Source organism: Oenanthe melanoleuca, chromosome 1 (genome assembly GCF_029582105.1).
Source record: "Oenanthe melanoleuca isolate GR-GAL-2019-014 chromosome 1, OMel1.0, whole genome shotgun sequence".
Classification (NCBI taxonomy): domain Eukaryota; kingdom Metazoa; phylum Chordata; class Aves; order Passeriformes; family Muscicapidae; genus Oenanthe; species Oenanthe melanoleuca.
The window spans coordinates 81,505,989-81,532,728 of record NC_079333.1 but is presented as its reverse complement, the minus strand read 5'-3'; the positions used below and the strand labels follow the sequence as shown (position 1 = coordinate 81,532,728).

General features: G+C 35.5%; 1 protein-coding gene across 1 annotated transcript in view; it reads right to left on the bottom strand.

Annotated features, from left to right (window-relative positions):
* The window catches only part of TMEM131 (transmembrane protein 131), a 93,168-nt gene that overhangs the window by 26,318 nt on the left and 40,110 nt on the right, over positions 1-26,740 (bottom strand). The window contains exons 5-19 of the mRNA XM_056489923.1: positions 19,768-19,891; positions 18,808-18,924; positions 17,824-17,946; positions 17,090-17,170; positions 14,430-14,580; positions 14,246-14,302; positions 13,284-13,345; positions 8,008-8,116; positions 6,058-6,166; positions 5,197-5,350; positions 4,925-5,095; positions 4,531-4,641; positions 4,309-4,443; positions 3,771-3,875; positions 2,382-2,468 (exon numbers count right to left, since the gene is read on the bottom strand). Coding sequence (XP_056345898.1) covers positions 2,382-2,468; positions 3,771-3,875; positions 4,309-4,443; positions 4,531-4,641; positions 4,925-5,095; positions 5,197-5,350; positions 6,058-6,166; positions 8,008-8,116; positions 13,284-13,345; positions 14,246-14,302; positions 14,430-14,580; positions 17,090-17,170; positions 17,824-17,946; positions 18,808-18,924; positions 19,768-19,891 — 1,696 coding nt within the window. The remainder of the gene's footprint in view (positions 1-2,381; positions 2,469-3,770; positions 3,876-4,308; positions 4,444-4,530; positions 4,642-4,924; positions 5,096-5,196; positions 5,351-6,057; positions 6,167-8,007; positions 8,117-13,283; positions 13,346-14,245; positions 14,303-14,429; positions 14,581-17,089; positions 17,171-17,823; positions 17,947-18,807; positions 18,925-19,767; positions 19,892-26,740) is intronic.

Below are 26,740 nucleotides of genomic sequence, written 5' to 3'. Positions count from 1 at the left end.
ACCTCAACACCCAACCCTGATGTGTATCAGAGAAAACAACAGAAACAAAAGCAGAAAAAGAAGTGTGACTCAGGACTGGTGGGGAGACTTCAAATTTATGTGAAAAAAAAAAAAAAAATCAGAATGAGCAAATATAAATACTCAAAACTATCTTTTAGTGAACATGTTTTTTGCTTGTTCCCCTTAAATCAGTACTTTGGACTTTAAAAAAAAAAAATCTCTACGCTTAAGTGGAGATATGGGAGAGGTTTTTTACAGGGTCAAAATTTGACTGTGGTCTCAGGAAACAGTCACACACTGCAACAGTCTAAATAGCAGTAATTACAGAGGCAAAGAAACGACAAGAATAAATCCTTAACAGTACAGTATTGTTAAACTGAATTAGGAAGCATGTCTGAGCTTCATCTGTGAACTCCTACGAGTAATAAACTGTCATCAACAGGACAAGACTAAGGTTTGCTAAAAGTGTCTAGAACAAACAAGTGGTATTTTACTATTACCTTTACATAGCATTTGGACATAAAACAATGCACTAGGGAAAAAAATTGTTCAGCAGTAATAAGAAAAATAGAACAATGCCATTTAGCATAGAGTTGCTTAAATATGAGTTTCGATCAGAGAAGAGTTCAGAAGTGGCACTGTGAAGTAAAGATGGCACTATGAAGCAGAAGTCATCACAGCTAAGATTTGTTTAAATCAAGACACTGACCTTTACAAGGCCTGTGTACACTGTCAGTGTATTGCTGACAACCTTCAACAGAATACCAGAAATCACTCTTAGGTACAAATACACTAAAATTATAAACAGACAGACAGCTCTGGGAACCAGGCAGCTGCAGGAGAATTACATCCTAAGTATAAACTGAAAAGCATGTGTTACTAAAATAGTAGCACCTAGTTATTCCTGGATGGTGTAGCTGTCAAAGTTTCTCTACCAAACACTGAAACAAAAAGAACTGATGCTATTTTAGGCTTATTTTCATAAGTAATAAAGACATTACAGAACAACAAAATGCAACAGTAGCATGAATTCAGTGAGCATAAGTTTAGTTGGAAATGAACAAAAAAAAAGTAAAAGTAAGTCTGCTGTTAACGTTTTCAAATACAAAAAGAGTTAAGTGATCAACTAATGGAAGTAGTAAGTGAAGCTGACTGCTCTGAAAAGCCTGGGGCTTAAACATAGTAAACAGTCTATAATCTTGTCAAAGTTGATAATTGTATCTGAATCTATACTCCCAAACAAAATGCAGGAGGTGAAAGATCCACAAAATGAATAATTTTCTGAAAACCTTACTAGAAAAAGCACAAAGATAATAACAATCACAGTAATCTAGGGAAGAGAAAGAATAATGACAGCAAGGAAGCTACGCCTGAGAAACACAGGTGCTATAAGAAGTAGTATCTGCCAAAACAAAATAAAGTAAAAGGAAATTAACAAAACAAACAAAACCCCTGAATAAAAACAAACAACCCCCCAAAACTGCAAAACCAAACCAAAATAAAAATCTCAAACAACAAACAAAGAAAGGCCCTCCAAAAATTAAGCTGACAAGACTGTGGACTTATAACTATGAAATACTGATAAGTTCTTTAGCCATTTCAGCTAGAACAAACTCAAAGGAGATAAAAAATAATATTTATTTATGGTCCAAATGGATCAACATATTTTAATGTGGCATTCAAAAGAGACATTCTTCACAAGAATTCTTCTTCATAATAGTAATAGTAATAATAATAATAATAAATTTCTAATAATTCTTGTAGATTCAGATAGAGAATACAGAAACTGCTTTATCTCCAGTGAATGAAAGGGAAGTGGATCTTTATGCTATTTTAACTTATCAAAAGCTTACAAAGCAGCTCATAATGAAGTTCTAAATGTGGCAATCAGTGTAATAAGTACCCATATAATGGTGAGGCTATACAGTAAAAAAAATTAAAAAATCTTAAAGATAAAAAACAAGTAGTGATCTTTGCAACTGTAGGCATGACTGTTTGACTTCAAGAGTAGCAAAAGACATAAGAATTTGTGACACAGGAGATCAGAAGAAAGATGGAATATGTGGCAATTGAAGCAAACATTCACTGAAGTCCTGCTGATTGACCTATTTTGCTCTGATGAGATCTATCCCATTACAGGAGTTCTTCCGAGATGCCATTCAAGTAGGCGGTTGAGGACGTGTAAGGACAACTCATGTTTGCAACACAAGGTAGAAAAATCTCAAACAATGCCCAAAATAATGACAAACTGCTCATAACAGTTCAGTAGCACAATCTCTCCAGCAATTTGACATAGACTTCAGGACAGTAGTCTCCCTTGAAAAAGGCATATAAAGAGAAAACACAGCAAGTAAACATTTAATCTTCCCCAACTCTCTTACCGGAAAAGAAGGTGGAAGAAAAACATGCTTTGGGGAGCAGGTCAATGAGCCCACAGCAATCACAGCCTTCACTGGTATAGTTAAAATCTGGAGGGAAAAAAAAAAACCCAAGAAAAATTTAGAAAAAAACCCTTTACATTTCCAGCTTTTAAATACCTCTTTCGCTTTTAAATTGCATAGAATAACAAAATCCTGAAATTCTACAATTAATGTAGTCTAGGATTATATAGACATTTAAAACATGGAGACATGATTTATGATTTCCACCCATCATCATATTCTGAACAGTCACTCCATACTGCCAGGAAGCACTCCTTTACTCAGCAGCCGCCAGTTCTCTTCTATATGGAACAGAAAAGCCTACTGAAAACATAAGTTCCCCAATGGAGTATTATATAGGTCTCATTTGAATGGGGTTTACTTTGTTGGAAAACAGCAGGGTAACATCTTCACAGTAAATAAGGGAGAAGATATACCCAACTTCTTGAAACACTGTGTTATTGTAATACCTTGAGGCACACATAGAAAAAGTAGCGTGGAAGGGATGGCAATGAGATTCAAGTACCAATAACAAGTAGAATAACTTGTTACAAGCAAGAAAATAAAATGCTTCAGAATCTGTAACCAAAGGGTCACATAAATATGTGGATATACTAAAAAAATCTTTAAATCTCCAATAACTGGCAGAAATTTTGACTTTCCCATTTTCTGTAGGACCATCAGAACCACACAATCAGTGATATATAATTTCCTGATTTCAAGCACAGTCACATTTGGGGTATTTTTCCATATACCTCACAAAGACAATAAATACAGATTGCATTATTCATTAGAGTGCCTCCCGCAAAAACACAGCACATGAATTTGAGGCAATCAGTTGTTCCTCCCATAATTATCAGTGCAAGGATTCTGTTTCATTAACTGCCAGCAAACTGCAGTATGGTTTAGTGGGCATGGTGGTATCCAGGCTTTTCAAACCCTAATGATTCTATGACTCTCCAAAACAACTTTCACACTGTGTTTTGACAAATAACACTGATATTACAGCTCAGTTTCAGTCACTGATAATATATGGAGAAGCACATTGCCAGTGCATGATACAGTCCAAGATCCACGCATTGATGCTTTGAGGATGTGTCATGTCACTGAAGAAACCAAACTGCAAAGCACTAGGTCAGATTTAAATGGATATTTCTGAAAACCAGATGGAAATCATAATATAAGCATAAGTAGTATGTATGATGCAGGGTTAACTTGCAAAGATAACCTGACCTCTGGAGCTCCCTTCCAACCTCAACTTCTCCCTCATGCTACAGTCTATCCACTAATACAACACAAAGACTAAACAGATCTTTTGGGCAACACCCATTTATTATACAACAAATATACCTCATAATCTGTTGTGATTTGTACAGCTCCATCATGAATTCCTTCAAGTTCCTTTGCTATTAGATTTACTCTGAACACTGCATAATAGCCTGATGTGAGGATCACCTGTAAATGGTAGAAAAAGTCACCAATATATTCCTTTAAAGAAAAAGAAATTTCACTAAAACCAGACTCAAAATCCACTTAAAACTACTGTCAATGATACACAGAAAGTTTGTATACATGACTAACACGAAAAAAATTTACTCCTTGTGGTGATAAATTTCCACTCATCCCAATGATGATAAGCATCATCCGAGGTTATCAAGATTGGTTAGATTTGGAAAGGGTGAACTTCAGAAACAGTAATTTGAATACAAAGCTGCTCCTTAAAATAAATTTAGGAAGTCTACATGTTTTATCATACTCAAGTTCAGACAAAAATTAAGAATTCTTATCTCCCCTCTGCTAAAATGAAACTGAAAGAAGTTGCAGAGGTTTGTCTCTTTTCTCCCCTCCTATATCTAGCTGTAAGCAATGGATTCAAAGGTTTACTTACTGAAGACTGATCAGATGCAGTAGCATTTTGCAGTTCGTGGTGGTTTGCAATTATTGTTGTTCTGTTTCCCTTTTCAGTTGTTAGAAGTTCTACAGCCAAACCATCCCCTATAATATGCCAACTTTTTATAGCCAGCTTTAAAAGAACAAAAGGTACTGTTTTCAGTAACAATGCTGATATAATTTTTTTTAAAAGATAAACTAAAAATAAATGCATCCTCACCTCTATTGGATTGCTGTTGATGACTGCGAATAAAATGCTGGTAGCTTCTGTTGCACTCAATATGCCAAAATCTATAAATCGCTCCTCCATTTTTGGAGACAGTACAAAGTACTAGAAAGATGGATAAAAGTACTTTAGCAGAAATAAAATATATAGTGTGTTCAAACTCTAAGCTCATTAAAAAAAATGCATTAATAACTTTAGTACAACACTACCATGACAATCTCAAAATTCTATGTTAATAAATTTCCTATGTAAAACTAGAGATTTAAAGGGAACAAAAAAGAATTTTTCAGCAGATACCAAAGTAGAATAAAGAATTAAAGTGTCCTATGAAGTCTGCCTCTAATTAGACAGAAGTTGCCAAAAAAAAATAAAAAAGGAAAATACTTACATCTAGAAATCCTGTGTATGCTCGGACAGGTAGGTGAAATTTAGAAGCATTGGTGATAAGTAGGATATTGTTATCTACATGAGCAGATGATGTGGAAGGCATAAAATGAAGTGTAAAAATGTATCTGGATTCATTGGGTGGAATTAAAACTGGTTTACTGAAGTTCTGGACCTAGATCAGTGAACAATGAAGACCAACGTTACAATTGAAGAAAGCGCATCACATGTAAGCATTTACTTATAGGTAAAAGCATTCACTGAAATGGGACTTACTTTAAACATGGGTTTTGCTTCTTCTGGTAACACAACATCATGTATAAGGACTGCAAAACTGAATGTGTTTGTTAGATAGATCAGCCTTTCCACAGAATCGGCAGCACTGTCACGGATGTGAAAGAGTGTGGCAGCATGATCAAATCCTAAATAACTATTAAAAGAAAACAGTGTAAAGAAAATAAAGATTTTCCTCAAAGTGTTTTGCTCGCACAAAGTCTAGAATTTATTATTTCAAACAGTAAAAAAAGTCCATATCTCACTGCATGCTGAAACTATATTATCAGTACAGCAGAGACGTTAATAACAAAGTAATTAAAATAAGAAAATATGTAAGTCAGAATAATAGGAGGACTAAAAGGAAGTGTTGAAGTATTAAGATAATTTGCAAATGACGTATATGTCTTATTAGCCAAATCATGTGTCTGCAGCACAAAAATTCTGATAGGTAAAGTTCAATTTGCTTGCCTTTAAAATACTCTGCCAGTTCTGTTGATAAAATAGCACCTAATTCATAAGGTTTTTAAAGTCAACTTTGTAGATAAGTAACAAAACCCAAGGAAACTGAGAGTTCTTCCAAAATTTTGCTTAAAACCAAGTGTTTTCTCTACCCATACTTTATATAGCAATGAACAGAAAATGCAAAAGCAGAAATAATTCCAATACTGCATTTCTAAAATGTCTCATCTGCAGTCTTTAGCTGCTCTGAGAAACAACTCACTAAGGTCAGTTTTAACTCAAGCCTTGAAAACAACTTATGAATGGCTAAGACTACCTCATCCATTTGTTTAAAAACAGGAATATTCCCTTCTAATTTGGAACATTAAGTCTTTGAACTATGTTCAGTTACTGGAAGCTTACCCATCCAACACTTCTGCTTGATATGGTATTTCAAGTTTGGAATAGCTCTTCTCTTTTGCTTTAACAGTTATTTTCCCAGAAGACTGTGATGCTCTTTTTGCTTTTGATGCTGTACACACAAGAATATAAGAAGCTTGTTAAAGCTGACAAAAATTGATCCATTATGTTAGACTAGAATGAGTGGAAGGATAAAACCACAGAGCTAGCCCAGACATTAAGTATCATGGAAGGAAAAAAGTGGAGCTTAAGGAAATTTCAATAAGCAAATCAACATGGTATAAAGCCCCTGATGCAAGAGATCCCAATTCTGAATTCTTCCCATTTAACACATTAGATGACATGCCTGATTTAGTAAGTTTTTCTACGATAGAGAAGCCTGATTGTTGCTGTCATATAAATAACTTAAACATGTCCAGAGAATAATTTGGATCCCAAATGAATTAAACTCTCCACTAAGAATATGGAATAAAACTAACCCTTCCCTAACAGAACAGAAGCCTGAGCTGGGCCCCTCACTTAGAACTATCAGTCGAGAGGAACTTTGGGCCAGAAATGTAACAACTGCTTAATAATGAAGAAATGAAAGACAAGTTAAATGTTGCAAAAAGAGAAGTAGAATCCATGTAAAAACCCAAACTACACAAGCACCAAGAGTGATGCTCACAGGTCTGCTCCAAGATCACAAAACAAGCAATGTTAGCCTGGTAGCAACAGTGGGGGGAAGAAAAAAAAAAAAAAAAAAAAAAAAAAAAAAAAAAAAAAATCAAGGTATTTAAATACTAATTAAGAGAAGCCACTAAGCTCCTAAAGCCTCTGCATTTAATAAGGACAGCTGAAATTGGAAATATTTAGGGCTGGCTGCTTCACCGACAAGAATTCATCAAGTCAATTCCTTAAACACATTAAGCAGCTTAACTGGGTATTTTTCCCAGGAACCACCATTCCTTCTAAGATGTACCATATGTTAGCCAGTAGGTCCTCATATAACAATTCCCACTAGCTTCAAAATCTGAATGTATTATCACCTCAGGTTGACAGAATTCATCTCTTTCACAATTTATAAGCTGAAACATACTTCACTTATTTTAGAAACCATGAGCTATTACATTTTTCAAGTGCTGAGCCATAAATGATACTAAAAACCAATCCTCTCCTCTTTACCCATGCAACTTTTAAAATTATGTCTACCACAACTACTGCATGTATAAGACTCAATTTTTAAGCAATCCAGGCAGAAAGACTTACAGCACCAACTAGTATCTTAAGGCAGCAATATCTGAGTAGTCATCACCATTCTAATGGTTGATTAAAATCTCTATAAAAACAGAGGTGCCTTTCTACAAAATGTCAGCATAGTATTTGAAGTCACACTATGTAGGAGAAAAATCATAGAATACCAGGTTGGAAGGAGACCTCAAGGACCACTCAGTCCAACCTTTCCTGGCAGAAGTACAGTTTAAACAAGATGTCTCAGCACCCTAGCCAGATTGACCTTAAGTGTCCAACACTGCAGAATCCACCCCTTCTTGGGGAGATTATTTCAATGGCTGATTGCTTTCATTGTGAAAAATTTTCTTCTTGTGTCTAACCAAAATTTCCCCAGGAGCAACTTGTATGTGTTACCTCATTTATTGGGATTTCTCAAAAGCAAATACATTTCAATAATTGGTGCCTTAACATAAGAATACAGCTATGGTTATTAGAAAATTTAAGAATACCTTCTCATCTGTATTTATCAGTCTAAGATACTTGTTGACCATAAACAAAGACAATCCTTCCAGAAATAACTGAAGTTCAGAAGAACTGTAAGCCTTTTCCAGGTACGAAAATCCCATTTTCTTCTCAAAATTATAAACAGTGTTTTGTTAAGAGAGTGAAAATAATCAATGAAACTCCAGTAAGTTTTCAGAAGCACTTGACAAGTTCTAAGAAGAGAGGTACAGTACTTACCATCAAAGCTAATGCTTGCAACTTTGGTATATTTACTTTCAGAGGCCTTTAACGTAACGGGCTTGAAATGTACTGTTATAGCTTCATTCTGTGGTGTAGGTCTAACACTCTGCAAACAATCAAAATACGAAGCATCTGTAAATTTATCATTGCTAACATGCTGTGAAGCCTTTGTGTGTCTTTCACAGTGATAAAACTGCAAGTAGTTTTGGCCAAGCTCTTACAGGTCTGTCTTTCCTATAACAAAGCAGCATTACAAGTGGTTTTGGAATTTTTTTCAGGTCTTAAAAATTACTCAGCCAATATACAGAAAAGTGGGTAACAGTGAGTTCTCCTTGGGGATGTTGAATTAAGTAGCAGTATGGCCAGAAATATATTAATAAAATAGAAAACAAACCTTATTTAATTTAAGATTTAACTTTTATTCTTAAGGCTGCAGGGCTACAACAGCTAGGCTATTTGTTTCTGGTGCACTCACTAACAAAGCTGTTAACTGACTTGTGCAACTACCAGAATGGATATAGACATCTCCCTTGTTTCTAATCCCTTGCTAAGTCTGCAGAGAAAAAAATAACTAACTGTATAGACAAATGTTCTATAAATCTGTGAAGGCACTCGTTCTACACTAACATTTTACAAGGTCACCCTTCACATCTGAGGATTACTGTTTTAAACTAAAGGGAAAAGATAAATGGGCATTACTAGAAGAGTTATGGTGTCAGTTATTAGCCAGAGCTGAGGTAGAGGTACTCATTGCTATGCAGCATAAGGGATTCCATGCCATCTGAAGACTCTATAAGGATTGCTAGCAAACTCTCTAGATTCCATGGAGAAACTGGGCATGAAGCATTTAAATGCTCTTATTCTTGTTTTGCTTAAAATTAGGATGGCTGCCATGATTCCTCCCAGCTGTCTTCTCTGGCTTTAAGAACAGCTCAGCTGCTCACATAGCAGCTGTTAAGCCACAGCAAATTACAGGATGCTGAATTAAGGAAACTGAAATGTGTGCTGCCTTACCTTCTGCTGGGCTACAGAGGTTTAGCACCTGCTTAATAAGCAGCTGAGCCTTTCTTAGCCAGGGAGGGGCAAGGCAGACAGCTAGTGGTACAAACCAATTACAGTTCTTCCAAGTCAAGCTCTCCTTGGTTGTAAATTAAAGCCATAAAAATGTACATAAGTAAATAAGTTCTGCAGACCACATGATCCTTAGTGAACAAGCAGCACTACTCCTGCAGCTAATGAATAATCTCAGTTAACTCAACCAGAAGTTTTGTATTTTGGATTTATAGCACTGACCTTTATCCATCCCCATGTCTGCATACATGGGGTGCAGGTATTTGGTATTTCTCTTCATAAGTCAATTAATAACTATCTCAATTTTCTTCTAATGAGATCCACACTACAAAACTGAAATCCTGTCACACCTTTTCTAAAAAAACATCTTAAAGCAGATGAAATCAAAGCTGTGATAAAGTTCACAACTTCTAGATGACAGAGATGACAAATATTTTTAGAAGCTCTTTTCATGCAACATGCCTTCTTTAATTACTGGTTTAAAATAATGCTGATTTCATTTAGCAAATCAAACTGGAAATATTCAAAAGGACAGCCTGTTACCAGATAAACAGCAGTTTTCAGAGGTGCATCTCTTAAACCACAAGTGTAACAAACCTACATGTATTTACTCAGAATGTCAGCAGCTGCTGAATTTAGTTAGGGAAGGAATTTACACTATTTTGCTGAAAATTTCTGAACAATATGCACATTTTGAAAATATGCACATATTCTGAAAATAATGCACATTTCTCATTTGTTACTTCATTACATGCTATAATGGGAAAAACAGAATTACAAATAAGTTTTTAAGGAAAAAAACAAACATCCTTAAGAATCCTTTCGATGTCCCTTTCCTTAAATTTCAACCTATTTCAAATAAAGCTCAAGTAAAACCTGTCCTGAAATATGTATTAAAAAACATCAAATATGGACAGGTCCTGAAAGGACATGCAAAACAAGTTCCATCAAGAACATAATACCACCAATTTTGTAAGAAAATCTCCTAGCAGCAACTTTTGTAGGGAAGAATAATTCTAAATAGACATCCTTCAGTAACACATGGCTCCCCTACAGAATGACCCACTCAAGATTCCTGATCCTGCTCTATGAAGACACATTCAATATTTAGCACAACTGCAGAAAATTAAGACCTTATGCGTTCTAAAGGACAAAAAGAGGGGCTAAAACTTTGTGCTTTTGCAGGAGTTCTTGAGAAAGAACTTGAGAAAGACTTTGAAGGTTTAAGGACTCTTGGGCTATATGTATTCTAATAAACTATAGAGTATGGGTTGGAAGACTGGCACATGTTCATCTATACTGTTTACCCGTCAGAAGACCCCTGAACCTAGTTTTGTCTTGCCCACCTAGCACAGCCAAAAAAGCCCTTTGGCTACAGGTAGTAGATTAAGGCTGGTTCCATTACTGTCAGAACCACCTCTGAACTGTTTTATTTGCTTTTACAGACACAACTGTCAGCAACTTCTCGGCCTTGTGTTTAAAGAGAGAAACACCTAACTAACTAAAGTTCACTTTCTCCATAAAGAACCATCGAGAACATGGAACAAACTACTACTAAACTGTAATCCTTGATAATTTTGAGATGCATGCACCCAAACATGAAGATGAAAACACAACAGAGAAGCAAACTACTTCTTGCAGGTTGCTAAGAGAAATTAAGTCCTATTCAAAAGCTGGGACAGAACTTTATACTATCTTATACAAAACATTTTTGTTTTCAAATTGATTACAATTCAGCTTCACTAAGGCTGTCCTGAAGTTCCTAGTTCCTCATGCAAACATGATCAGGACCTCAAGTTTTGAAGTGTCCCTTTGCTTTTAGCAGTCCAACAGGCTTAAATTGCCTTAAGGAAACACAAAATTTTTGTTATAGAGATGGGATAAAACAAAATGTTCAACAATCTAAGTCTACCAGATTTTTGACAGAGCAGCTTAATTGTTGCAACATGACTAGTTTATCCAGTCATTAAATAAGCACTGTTCTCCTTAACAATGGAACAAACCCTACAAAATGAGGGAGGTCTTATAAGGAGTTTTAAAACACGAAAAAGAAAATTACTTGCTCTTATTTTCCTCAACCAGTTTGCTGGACCACAGCATGACTAAGTAAGTACTTGAAGGCAGAACAACTACAAGTCTGTCTGAGTATTAGCGGTCTCTCACACTGATGACCTGAAGATATTTAGTTCCTCCAGCTTAAACATATGCTAAATATAGCCTTGGCCTTTTCTTCTGACATTAAGATGAAATCTGTCACACAGCTCTGTCTCACTACTTTTAAACCCTAGCTCTAAAGGGTCAGAAGTCTATTTATCAAGCTTTCCTCGAAGTAAGCTATTCACTAAGTTCTTTCCAAAAATTCTTTACTCTTGCTTTCCACTTTGAAATTTGTTAATTAGCACAGCAGCAGAAATTCACACAGTGCTTCAAAAGCTAGAAAGGTTACAAACTTCCCAACAAAGCTCTCCCTTAATGAAAAGAACAATTGACTTGATGTGCCATGTGGTACACTGAAAAAACACATCATGTCTGGACCTGTGTGGTAGCTTTTTCCTTGCAAAAGTGAGTTCCAAAGGCTTTTAAAAATGCCTTTAATAGTACAACTGTTTTGACACACAGTTAAAAAAAAAAAAAAAAAAATCTGGAAAAATTTTGTCATGACGCATAACGGTTATCAAGTGACAGCCTTCCATTAGACTGATATTTACGGTTTATAGCCCATAGTCCAAAGAACATAGATTAAAATAAAAAAAAAAAATTGGTTTGGGTCTTTTTTAAAATGGAATATGGTTAGGCACTACACTACCAGGTATTAGAAGTGATACTGACAATCTGAAAATACAGTTATTTGCATTGTACTCAGCAAGTATATTACACACTTAAAAAACCCCCAACAACTAAAAAACCCACACAAAAGGAGACAAACATGCAAATATAGCCGGAAAAATAATTTATTGAATTTACCAACCCTCTCAATGCAAAAATCCTTTTAGTTTTTAAAACCCTGTATGGAAGTTGTGCTACAGCTTAGCAAGCCATGATTTCTATAGGACCAACTGACCTCATTAATGAACATCAGGACCTCAATGAATTAAAATATTTTTGCACTATTCTGTAAGTTTCTCTTGTTTGCAGTATACTCTAAGTTTCTCTTGCCTTGAAAATTATTAGTGAGTAACAGATAGGCAAGCACTGCAATGGTCTATTGTCACAGTGAAAACATATCTTCATAACTAAAAATGTTTCCTGTTTCTCCTTTAAATTCATCTAGCCTCAGTTTCCAGTATCCTAAGATTTTGCTAGATGTCTACTATTAAAACACTGTTCCTCATAGTTACAGCTTCAAACTTTATAAACACAGAATTGCTGTCCAAGATCTCAGTAAGGAACCTTTGCCAATCCTTCAGTCACTCTTCTGGCTCCTCTGGTTTCTTTTCAACACTTCAACACTTTTTGAAGTGCACTGGGACAAGGTATAGCTAGCTACACAACTAAATCTGGAAAAGAAGGACAACAGGAAGGGGAGAAGGAAGAAGTGAGAAAAATAGTGGGCAATGAGAAAAATCACACAGGAAAAAGGTATGAATGAATAAAGGCGGACTACCAGACTAGTGCCAAAATTCTGAAATAAAAACAGAAAATCCAAAGTCTAGAATTCTGAAGCTGGCTGCTCTTCATGTTTAGTTCCAGTAGTGTTTACTGCAAAGGGCCCTAGAGTGTTTGGGGTTCTTTTGTTATTTCAAACAGCAAAGCAGATAAGCTAAAAAAAAAAAAAAAGGGTAATTTTATAGACGGGTCTTGAAAGCTACTCTTTGCTTATCTTAAACTATGTTGGGGAACCACTTTATACACTGATGTGTAAATGAGATGTGTGTATGATGAGGACAAAGAATCTTAAAGACTCTGTATTAATCTCTCACTCACTGAACATTAATTACTGTTCTCAAGTATAAAAGTTTCGAAAGGTTCAGATATTACAGGTAGAGCCTAAAAATGCTGTTCAGAGTATTCAAAGGAGGCGATGATGCAAATTAATTTTACCATGCATAAAAATTATTTGCTCTGCTATTAAGTTACATTTTTAGTCACACATCACCTAGGCTTCTAATTCTGAACACTACATGGTGAACCTGTGAATGATCAATCTTCGAGAAAAAGTAAATCCAAATAGAAAGTTTCAAATTGAAAGAAATTAAACTTACTGTAATTGGCACATCTTTTGTTCCTGAATTTAATAAATGGAGATTTAAAATTTTTGGCAGATCTGTTAAAGAACAAAATACACACCTATTAGGCTATTTTAACATGTGAATAGTCATTTATAGTAGCTGGTTTCTTATATACCTCCACTATTCAGTGTTAAGAAGTTATACTAACATGACAGAACAGCCAGTCAAAATAGCTAGTCCCAAGAATCTGACAGAAACTGCATTTTTGTGTATTAGTAGGTATTATATGCTTCAGTTTACCACTCATGTTTCTAACACATTAAGAAGTGAACAGGCTAAAAATACTACAATGACTTTGTCAGATGCACCATATTCAGATGAAATTACTCTTACTTGAAAACCTTTACATGTTAAGGAAGGAGCATGGAAAATTTCTTCAGAAGCTTTTTTTTAGTTGAACAAAAGACATACTGTTTTTTGTCAGCAATAAATCCCTCTTACAGTTTCAAAAAATACCTCTTATTTTACTACTTTCTGACATATACTTTTTTATCACTAAACAATATTAATGTAAGCATAAAATGTTAAGCCCAAATGTATTAGAGGCAGCTAAAAAAAGATCCTATCATAAAACATTTGATCAAGTTTGCACATCTTCACTTTTCCCCGTGCCTGAAAATTATTGACTTGCCCAGAAGTAAAGCAATTTTCACAACTTCACAAATAAATTGAAACAAAATGCTTTTCAGACTAAGCCATGTGCAACTATGTAACATTAACCTTAATACTGGATTTACAACCTGGTGTGCAAATTACTACTTGCTTGTACACACCCCAAGTACTTTTGCATCTGTGCACTATTGTAACCTGCTGTTATTATCTGTCTTTTTAAAAGCATCATTCCACAAGCAACCCTGAGCAGTACAAAGGTAACTGGGCTTTCCCCTCCCCACCCTATTCCTGATAAATACTTTGAGAAGTGAAGAATGGTTTACCTTGTGTTCGTAGAGTACCAAAATCTAGCATTTCTGTTGATGAATAGATTCCTGGTGCTTTAAAAAAAAAATAAAATTTTCTTATTATACTAAGAGTTAATTAATTTGAATAACTGAAAAAACCCCAACCAAAACACAAAACAAACCCCAAAGTAAAATAAACCCCAACCCCTCTTTCACAAACCTGTTGTAACTTCTACTTCAACAGGCAGAATAATAACTTCTGTGTTGTCTGAGGCATTTGTTTTTATTCTAATGAAGGCTGTATGATTATCTGCTTCTCTTGAAGAAAAGCTGGCTCTCATCACTCCTTTTGTTTCATAGGGAGGTATTTCCTGATAAATAATCAAAGTACATCCATGAGAACACAGTAATTACAAAAAAAGCTGTCACACCAAATAATTACAATAGAAGCATTGAGTATAACTGTATTAAGAGAAAAAGCTACAATAGCAAGAAGAAATAGCCTTCATATAACTAAAATTACCATTTAATTTATAAAGAATAGTTTAATTTATAAAGGATAATCATCTAATATGACACTGGTTAAAACTACGTGTATGCCAGAATCCCATTTGATTAAGCTAACTATTTGATGATTCTAAGTTTTATGTATTCAATTTGTGGTAAAAAGACAGCAGAATAAATTAGCAGAATCTGGCAATAAACAAAAGATGTTCAGAAAAAATGTTGATAGTATTATCAAATATTGATTTTGCATATTCTAAATGATTTTTCTCCAAAGCAGACACAAGCCACAGCTTCAGTGCTAAACACAAACCAAACAGTGCATAACTCCATTCAGCCAGAAGCTTGTGGAGCTTCACGTTTGTTAGTCACCATGTAATTTATAGGAAAAAGTAAACCTGAATTTTACTTGCTCTATCATGCCTATTTTATCAGTCCTAATCTGTATTCAGGGTTTGAAAGAGATCTCTTTCTGTATCTTCTGGACACAGCTGCAGCACAAGACTAACTTTGGCAATACAGCTGAAATACTAACATTGGATTGTCTTCCTCATCACTTTACAGAGGGTCTGAGGATTGGATTTTTGGTTGCTTGCTTGGTTTTAGTTTTTAAATAGAAGATGAAAACCTTGATTGGAAATTTTCCAAGGCACAATGACTGCAGTTACATTCCTTGAAAACTGTTGAATATCAAAGTAAGAAGATTTCAAGTTCTGTTTTCACAGACCCAACATAATGCAGCGATTCATTAACGTATCAAAGGATGTGATGTGACTCTTCCATCTGTGTAACTAGGGATCCAAAGTTGGTCAGACCAAAAAATACTCCAGCATATGCAGACTGCTCCATCCAATCATTCAAGCATTTGGCATCAGAACAATTTTATATAATTACGTATACCCATATGTCCGAGTATCATCACCATATCTCAAATAATTTCTGCTACTTTGAAGCTTTCTCTAACTGCAGTACAGCTCTTGACAACCAATACAATGCTATACCTCTGTGTTTCCTCCTACTGGTTTGATTTCTTCAAGCTGCCTTAGTGTTTTGAAATACCAATGGTTATATGAAAATGCATACCAATGGATGGATAGAGGAAACAAGAGGATTAGTCCTTGCCAGACACTGGAAGCTTTCACATGTGAGTCATCATTACTTTCACTGCCAACCTGGCCAAGAGAAGCTGAAAAGCTTCATGCTCTGAAAAACACCCCCCTTGAGCTCTCCTGACAACTAAGAAGGGACTATTTTTGGAAGCAAGGCAATTTGACTGAAGCAGTGTCAAAATATTAGGACATTTATGTTTTAAAATCCATTTTTGTGTGAACATCTAACCCTCAGCATGTGTTTCCACTGCATTTTTAAAAATATTGTGATTTGCATTAATACTTATTTCCTTGCAACTTTTGTACCGAAAACTAAAATACTACCATTCTAATGGACCTTCTCCAGAAAAGACAAGAATTAAATACTATGATGGTCCTTTATAACTCACTTGGAAATACTTATGAGCCCAATGGCTCTGAAGTTTCTCCTAGGCTAGAAACAAGTAATTAAAAAATCATTCTAACTGAAAAGGAAAGCATGTTTTGTACCTAGCTGCACATTATCAATGGTGTGACATACAGCATGGAGCCAAGAACTCTACCTTTGGGATGCTTCCAAATTTTATTTCACTTAAAGATATCGGTATGTGTTACCTCAAACCAGATTTAATGAATTAGACCACAATTCCATCCATTCTACTACCTTGTCTCTAGCAGCAGACATGATGAGTAGGGAGTAGCTGCAGGGCATGCATGTAGGAATATTTTCCAGAACAGTTTCCAGCCACTTTCAACTCATGATCTAGAGATTTACTTTAGCTACACACAGTGCTGTTTTATTTAATAGTCCATAAGAGATTTTTCTTCCCTAAGTTTGTTCAGTTTAATTTTCAACCTATGTGAGCATTTATAATAATCTGCAGTAAGGACTAAGTTAAAAGACTCCAGCACCACCAAAAAAGCCAAGACAAAAAAATCCTAACCAACAAATCAAACAAAAAAAAATTTTCTGTGGGTTAGATCCAGCTCACAGGCCTCTAGGACTGAAAGCTCAGGTAGGTGCAATTTCTTCTAATGGGAATAATTTTATTCTTCACATTCAAAACAGCACAGATCAATGCATATGGCTTATCCTAATTAAACTTTTCATTCAACTCCTACTACCATAACATTAACAGACCCTGTTATTGTTTACATTTTTATGGAGTATTTTAAATGATTACATGACAAGACACAAAGTTAGTAAAAAACACCCAAAGCCTAAGCTCATGTCAAAATAAAACCTCCCAAACAAGTACAATGAGTGCTGCAAGACATGACTACTCACCCACAGCTTTCTTGTACCTCCCTGCTGACCTGTTGGAAGCTCTAAATGGAGATCACCTCCACTGGAATACATTTCTACCACCTGAAGTAGGTAATAGGAAAATGTTAGCGCTCAACCTTAAAGGGATCCTGTTTATTTATCAGGTATTATCATGTGCAATGGCATAGATTAGTGACTATTTAACCACTGGAATACCTTACAAATTCACTTTAATGCTGATATAGCCATTTGCTAGTGCTACACTTTATGTGCTTTCTACAGCATTTTATTTACTGATACTTAGCAGAATCAGAATTTGGTTAAGTAAAAACATCAATCCTGCCTGAACATAAGAATGTTTTCCAAGATTACATACTGGGGTATACTGAAACAACACCTTATGCTGTGCAAACCAGACAGAATGAAGCTAAGAGGCATCACTGGTTTAAAAGATGTTTGTTTGCTTCAGTATTCATCCTAATTACCAGTGAAGTTTAAATCTTTATATTTCAGTTATTACAACCATGTTAAAAGCTGAAATTTCACTGGAAAACCTCAATTTAGAAAATTAAGAGATTTGCAGCTATAATCTACAATGGTTAGAACTGATTTGCATATGAGCAGAAAAAAATCTTATAATATGAAAGACACGACCTCAAACAGCTCAAGTTCAGAATGTTAAGAAGCACCAAAATAAACAAAATTTCAGTTTAACACCATAAATGAGCATTAAATTATTTTTATCTTGTGCTCACCTGCAAAGGTTCACTGTGAGGGTTATGGATATTTATTATAGGAGAGAAACTGCTATTTACAGGAACTCGTGCCCCAATAAATGGGCGCAATCGATAGGGGTTCGGAACTCCAATGCCAAACACCTGGTTCAGAAAAAGAAACACAAACTTAAGTAGCTGTATGTAATTGTTGCAGAGCCTAAGGTGCACACCCATTTTAGAAATACACCAAGAACTTTTTTTTATTAGTTTTATAGTATACTTATAACTGAACCTTTACAACCAGCAGCAGACTAAATCTCTGAAATAAAGAAATTGATTTAGTTTGCAGCTAAAGGCTAGTTCTCATTTCTACTATTTACTTACACATATACTGAAAAACAGTCAATCAAAAAAACCACCTCTTTTTCTGACACTGTGAAATAGTGTCAGATAGACAGAAATTAGCTAAAGGTTAATGAAATATTAAATGTTCCTTTAATCACATCACTATGAAACTATCCATACTGTGAAACATTTTTGTTATTGTTTCCAAAACACTGTCATGGTAAGAGTTATAGGATTTCTCTCATTTTTCACTTTTCAGTCTCTCTCATCTGTCTGAATTATCCTTCTCAATCTCTAGTGAGTAATTTTTTGCCAGCTTAATGAATAACATAGTCTTGCCACTGGATCAGATAAGTAAAGAGCTAAAAGATGAGCTAGGTCCCTACAATGAGCCACTAAAATAACACATGCAAAAAAGGTATTGGGAGGATTTTAAATCCTGTGTAATTTCATTGATCTGGCTTACAGTGCAGCCCTACCAATCTTTACAATGGTATATCTGTGTTACAACAAACAGCAGGGATGGAAACTTCTTCAACTGAGTTGATGGAAATGAAAACCTGAACCAACATCCTACCACTATTCTGCCAGTACCCTTGGATGGTTAAGCACCCCATAATAGATGCTGCTTTGCCTGATCCACACTACACTTTCCTGGAATGTATGTAATTCTCTTACCTGATAAGTAAATACCCCATGATTAGAAGTGTTAATAAATAAAGTGTTCTCTACATTTCCCACTACTCTTGCGAGGAAAACTACATCGAAGGACGTATTCCCTCCTGGAAGAATTTTCTGGAAAAAATAAAAGCAAGCAAGCAGAGTGATAAGCAAAACTGTTTACTGAATAAATTGCATCATGCAGATGAACAATAGTTTTTGTGCTGCAGAAGATCCTAATGTGTTGTTTGTGGAATACTGATACCAGAAAGTCAACTGCAGATTTGGAAAGAAAAAAGTAGAACTTTCAAACAAACTAAATGTGTAACAAACCAATAAAAATAGCAATAATTTAGAACTATTATCAACTGCAGGATCATATTTAATTGAATTTTTGCACTGAATTCTGAATTTAGAGTTCAGCTTATCACAAAAATATTTTAGACTGACAATTCAAAGGTCACTGGACAAATGCAACTGCTACAAGACTTCCATAAATGCAACAGGTAGCATATTAGACAGGTTTTCTGAATTTTTTCATGTTTACATGGCTCTTGCTAAGCCACAGGCCCTTCAGACAAAACTGAAACTAGAAGACTCTGACAGCAATGTGGTTAGGAGCTAACCCTGCTGACACCATGTTTTTGAATGTTCAAGTTCCTGTAACACAATTACTTACAGCTCCAAGTGCACTGGAGTGACTACTGCACAGTCTGTTTCTGTATGCTCTGAGGAAATGTACTCACTTCAGCAACAAAGGAGATTTGCTGTTAACCATCAGTTATAATATACATTTTCAATGTAGTAAAGGAATCGTTTGTGTTTCTGTGCTCAGTTCAAATTTGCTTTGATTTGAGATGAAGAACTGCAGTATCTTAATACTTCTTGGTATGTAATCACTGCAGTAAGTCACTTATAGAGAAGTTTCCATTCAAGGAGGAAGAAAAGCTGATTTTGAGAAAGTAAAAAAAAACTCACCCTATTTTGGAAAAACGATGCATGAAAATGTGATGTTGTAGCAGATATTGATACTAATGTAATTGTTTCTTCTGAGCTAGGGTTATGTAGGTAAACTTTTTCCATTTTTGGCATTCCAACTGGCCTGTCAAAACAGAGAGAGAAAATATTTGCAAAGTGTCAGAAATCTAGACAATAAAGCATTGGCCTTTTTTCCCATTACACCAGACAGGAGCATAAAAGTGATGAACACTGACAACAGATTTTTGCATTTAATGTTTTTTTCAGGTAATGTATGTATCTCGGACTTATAGGAATTACTTAGTTAACATATTTTCCTTTTTTTTTTTTTTTTTTGCTTATTTTTCCTGAAGGTTTACCTAATGTTGCATCATGCTCATGAAATCCTATTTTCAGATTTTTTATTTCAGAATGAAAAGAAGCAAAGTTTTCAATTCCTATGCTAAAACGTCTAAATAATTATCTTAAAACAAGATATACACAGTAACTGAAAATAAACAGAACACACCCTAGACAAAAGTCTAAATGCAAATTTTTTTCCATGATAGATTATAGTAGTATTATCCAGGACTCAGAACTTCCCTGGTATCATATTTTATAATATGCGCTACAGAATTAAGTATGCGGACATGTACAGCAATAACTATTTTATTTCTATATTGTATTTGAATTCATACCTTAAGTAAAAAAATAAAGGCTAGAGATAAATTCTAGAATTTAGGAACCCTAGAACATGGAAGTCACACAGTCAAACAACTGCACAATTTTTCAGTAACAAGACATGCAAACAAACTTATCTGACACAGGCTCTTGGTTAGTTCCTTTTTGCTTACAACAGCTGAGATGACAACAGATGCTCCAGTTTCAGCAATTATTTTTCAGACTATACTATCTCTTCAGAATTGTTTTCATGCCTTTTAACTCATACATCTTTAGTATCAGCATGAAAGCACTAATAAAGCATCAGTTTACAGATTAAAGTTTACTGCATTTTGAATTGTGGAATTCAAGATAGTTAACTTTCAGGCTACATGCAAGTCCATGTTGCACTCTCTCCCATGTCACTTGTTCCAAATACTGCAAGGACACCAAAACAACTGATAAGAATTACGACCTGTAGTACCTGCAGTGATGATGACCAGAAAAAGGCAGCTGTTCTGCCATCCTCAATTGACCTTAACAGACCAAATGAACATGTGCTATTGCAGTCACAGTTCTTCAGCTTAAGGGGGTGTGGAATATATCTCAACAGATGAAGCAATGTAACTTTGTTGTAAATGAAAGGCTCCATTGAATGACAATAAACAAACTATGCCACAATTTACAAAGTGATTGTAGTTACAGAACCTCCTATGCATGAAATACAAGCTAAAGAAGCAGATGCTAAAGGCCATGTGATTAATTCAAAGATGAAATGATTAACCATCAATAAATGACATCATCACTAACAAAAATATATCTGCAATCTGCCACTGTAAAACTCCTTGCTTGCTGAGTTGACCTAATTTCAAGTCTCTGTCAGTAAACACTCGTTCTTGATCCTTTTTTCACTATCAAAAAATCTCATTTTGACTCCTCTAACTTCACCAGTGACAAAGACCACAATTTCTCCCACCTTTCAAAACCTGTACAAAACCAAACACCTGGGTTAAGTCCTAACAGAAAATATTTTCATCTCTTGCCAGCATACATGGGGATGTCAGAAAAGGAAATGGTTTATCAGCTGTGACATTTTGTGCTAACTACTGTAACTGCAACACTGTTGATCAATGGAATTAAACAGTAAACCTATGTACCTGTTTTTCTTTTGCTAGGAAAAAGCTTACCAGCCCAGAGGAATGCAAGCGAAAGCCATCCCTCCAAATTTCCTCATCTTTACCCCCACCAAAAATACCACTATAAAAACAAACATGCAAATCCACAACCAAGAAAAGTGTCTGCTGATAGGGAGTCACCCAGCACCCCCTGAATTATGAACCCACTGCTTCAAAAACTCTTTCACTGATATCACTACAGATGGCCTTGAGTATTTTATCTGCTTGGTAATTTTGAAAAGCAGAAGCTTCTATACCAGTCAACATTTCTGCAGAAAATTCCTTGTTTAGACAAAGTAGACAAGCCTTAAAGCAGTACTCTGATTCTACCAACACCAAAATTGTTTAAAGAACCAATCTTTTCTTAACATTGAAAAAAGCTCTAGAAGCCTGAGGATCAGCTGTTCCCTAGCTCTCACTACAATTTTTCACTCTTCTCAAGCTCCCAACACCTTAGTGCAACTCCTTTGCTTGCCACACTGCAGGTTTTGGGTACTTCTCTTCCCCCCAGCATGTCCAGCAGCTTGTCAAGAAGGGGAAATCATCCTCCTACTCTGTAACAAAGCACTCCAATCACTCATCATACGAGGACTTAAAAACACAAACCAGAATCAAACTGAACAGTTCCTTCCAACCATAACATCAACAAGATGAGTAGATTTTAATCACTGTATTACATGTGAGCAAATGACATGACTAGTGTATCACCTGTGGTCTCTGAAGAGAAACAGCTATGTACTGAAAACTAAAAATCAGAGTTGACTTCAGTGACACTTAGGATGCATTGTGTGAAACATCACAAAGTCAAGAAAATTATCTTGAATGGCAATAGTGAAGCACCAGTCTGCTCATGTCAGAAAGGTAGTTTGCAAATAAAACTCATTAGCCAGGAAATATTTCAATTAACAATCTTTAAGACCTTCATGCTTTTCAGGTTCTGAAAATAAGGGACTATACACCTGTTTGAGAGGCTCAAGTCCATAAAAACAAACTGGTAGGGAAACAGCCATGACCAACACCACAGCTCACTAATTTCATATTCCAGACTCGACTACCGCAGTACAATTAGAGGTAATAAAGGCAGAGGGCACTAAAAAGGAACTCTGATGTAAGGACTTTGTTTTACTTTACTCTTTTGCTGATCATTCTGATTTTGGAACAGTGAGTCTGGTATCGCATTTGGCTGAGATACAGCTTTCCTTACATTTCCTTACAGTGTGATGCTACCCAAATATACAGAAATAGGACATCATAAACCTCACCTGTTTTTTCTGCCATCAGACATGGTAAAACTCAGGTAGGGCAATATGCACCAGACACCTCTAATGAATCAGCATCCCAAGCAATAATCTCATAAGGGATTCTCTCCAAGCTGCAGATTATCAAACCACAATGATCTGCACAAGTACAGCTGTAGGTGATGCCAAATTTTAGAGCAGAATTTCCCAGAGGCAGTCATAGCTAGCACTTTTCATTGTGAGAAGCTGTTATAGACACAGATCTTCAGGCAAACTATCAAATTGTGAACTATCAAAGTATGTAAGATTTTGCTCCTAATCCCTTGCCCCTGCATAATGCTAGGTCAACCTACACTGATAAAAAAAACTGATAACCATAACCTAGATGAGAAGATGCTAATTAACAAGGGTGAGGTGCCTGGTCAAATGGGTAATGTTCTTTATTGCTGCAACTCAACTCTTTCCAAAGTCTGAGTTAGTATCTGCAGTGTATTGCAAGATGTCCTTGTAATGGAATTCATTGCTGTTCCAGTGATCAAAACATAGATTATTTTAACAATGGAAATCAGCTCTAGCAAATTTTGGGGAGATGAGTCCTTGAGTTATTGGCCCAAAACAGACTTGGAAAAATATGTAGCTACTCATTGTGAAGCAAAATGAGAAAATGCCCTTTTAAAAGAGCAATTAATTTTTTTTTCTTACTGCATATAGTTTAAGCACCTCTGTAAAATGCTCACTTGATTTATGAAAGCTGATACAAATTTATTACTGAAAAGCAAAAGATGTGAATTCAGCAGATACATTCTTCCTCTTCCAACTCTTTTTAATGAGACTGAAAGAGAAATGAAGTCAATCAAAAGCTTACTAGATACACTTTGAAATGCTGGGAATATAGGAAATACATTCAATATTCAATTCTGACAAATTCCTCATGCATTTGAGAATTTGACATGTTTTCCCCCATGTATTTTTTCATTTAGCATCTTTGGCAACTGCAGAAACAGTTGTAAAATCAGTTGTCATGCAACATATCAGAAGAGTCACAAGGGTTAAATGAGTATCCTGTCAGACAGCATCCTATCAGACAGGGGTGAATAACAGATGCCTAGAAGGCAGAAGTGTAATGTGAAAAGCATACGAAGTCAGGTGCCCTGGATACTCTCCTAGGCTCAGGAACTTCCTGAACCAATGAAGACGGTTCTCCAGCCAGAAGATCAGACTGAGCAAGTTCCAACAAGAACTTGGGTGTTGACTTGGAATGTATCCAACTACTTTTAATTAAAAGAGACAAAACGAGCTGGTCTCACAAGGTTTCCTCTAGAGACTGAGAATGCCTTTTGTGCCCCATTCTGAAGAAAATGCTAGTTTGCTTACACAAAGGAAGCCTGCATCATGTACAAAACTAGAGAATTAGCAAGTAGAGCATTCTTCCTGCTTCACACAAAATCGGTTGAGTGACACAGGCAAGTGGCTTCTTTACCTTAAGTTAAGAGTAGCTGAAGCACACACGTTTGCATTCTCAAACATGTCTCCAACTCAGAAAAGCAAAAGAAAACAGAAGGGTTTTGGTTTTGTATATGTACTAACCTATAAATTGGCTGTTTTTTAGCTTCCAGATTCCAATGACTTTTAACAGAGAAAGTTCTCTGACATTAGACTTGACAAAAAGTTGGTGTCAATGTAACATACTAAACAGAGTAAGTGCCCCATTTTAAGCTAGGAATCTAAGTTAGATTCTATACAACAAAATCACGCCTTTTCCAAACAGTTATTAAAACCACATATACAAGTAGTAGAGTTTATCCAACCATGTCACTAAGTGTGGTTGGAATGAATCTAGGAGTGTAATGAACTTCCAGCAGCATTGTGCAGTCTAGCATGATATGTGAACAAAACCTGAGGCAGATCTAGATGAAATGTCAATTTACTGTCAACAATTTCTTGCATTCAACAAACACCAAGGGAAATAAAATTTTCTTTAGCAACCTTTCTTTAAAATTCCAACAATCTCAAACTCTCACAGATTAGAAGTGTATCAAAAGTACTGTGTAAACATTTGTATGTACATTATGGGCAACTTACTTTTAAAAAAATGTACTTAAAATGTAGGAAAAATAGCAATCTGAATAAATACTTTAGTTGCAAAAATTCGTTACTATTTTTTGTATAAGGGATTAGAGTTTTTGAAGAAAACAGACCATTTTGCTAAACTTCTATCAATCTTATGTTGCTTGAAGTAACTCCCATGGCTTTAAGGATATTTAGATCTACTGTATATCTAGTAGATTAAAACATTTCATCTATGGATCAGGACAACTTCCAATAGCTAAACTGTTAACAATATCATTTCTCTATTCTCTTACCATGCTAGTCCTCCCCTAAGTTTTATACCAGTCAAGCCTTACAAGGGTGTAAACCAGTTTACACTGCAGGACAGCACATTCATGATACATCTTGACTTTCTAAATGCTTCCTTTTCATTTGACTTCTTGTTCTTAGTTCATGTAATTAGAAGTATAACTGTAGACAGTGCAGTCTAGAATCAAAGGGAGGTACATTAAGGCAGGTTTAAGATAGGCTGTATTCTCCAGATTCTTACCCATTCTGACACTATCCTGTCCTTAAAACATGTCCCTTAGGTTGCTTACAGAGAGTAACAACATAAGGTTTCCATGCCTGCAAGAAGGTCTCAATATTTGAACACTGTGAAGCAATTGCTTTCAAACCCAGCTTAAGTTTCCACAGAATATCCTGCCAAATACTAGAGCTTACAAACAAGAAACATGAAAACAATACAAAAATCCCCTAATCAAAACACTTGAAAGGAAATGCAAAATGAGATTATCAATATAAAACTGAAATAAAGAACTTCAGAATACTGCCCTACCAATGAGAAAATTTTGTCTGAGAATGAGACCTTGTTCAAATTGAGTAAAGCAAGAATCTCCATTCATGCCAGAAGAATATGTTGACCAAGGATTAAAATATTACTGTAACCAAAAGTATCATTTCATACATTAATCAATCGTTTCTATGAAACAGGTAGGATGTCAGCTTCACCTTATATAACTCCATATTAAATTAATTTTTTATAAGCAGTTCTAGCTTATATTGTGGTAGTATCCTAAAATACTCCAATACACAAGTGTTCCATCATGAAAAGGTACCTCTATAAAAAAATTTAGTTGAAGAACTTGAACTTCACTTTTGAAACAGTCAGAGATGAATTAACAAGGATGAAGGCAATGTATTGAGATCTGTGAAGATCTATATTCTCCCACAAAGTAGGCTCAAGAACTGAATAGAAATCACCTGTAAAAGCATTCTTCAGCCTTCAACCCAGGTGGCCACCTCTAATATGAAACCTGTCTTAAATACACAAAGTTTTATAGACAATGACTGTTCTGCCAAAATAGCCTCTGAGCAACCAACTCCCAAAGCTATGGAAAATAACAATGATTATTGTTTGCAGGTTAAAACACCTCAGTTATTCCATTTAAAAATAGGGAAGAGCAACAGTTTAAAGCAAAGAATACAAGGAACAGAATGCTGGTAAAAAAAAGCCAACTAGCTGTAGAGCTGGCTTTAGGTGAAAAGTTTTTTTCTTTAAAGCCTTGAATCTCCAATACTCAAGATGTAGAGTTTGTTCCAGAAAAATATTGGTGTTGCTTCAGCAACACAAGAAAGAGGCTTACACATTAAATAGCCAAATGAGTATTCCACACTTAGTCCAAGTAGTCCCCTGGCACAGTGATATGGGAGAAACTGCCTCAGTTCTATCCCATTCCCAGAGGCTTAATGTATACAGAGAACATCTGGGATCTCTTCAAATGAGCTGAAGATTTGCATATCCTTTTGCATATCCTAACATACAGCATGAATTTCTTTTGATAAATTGAGATTACCTGGACTGCCTTCAAA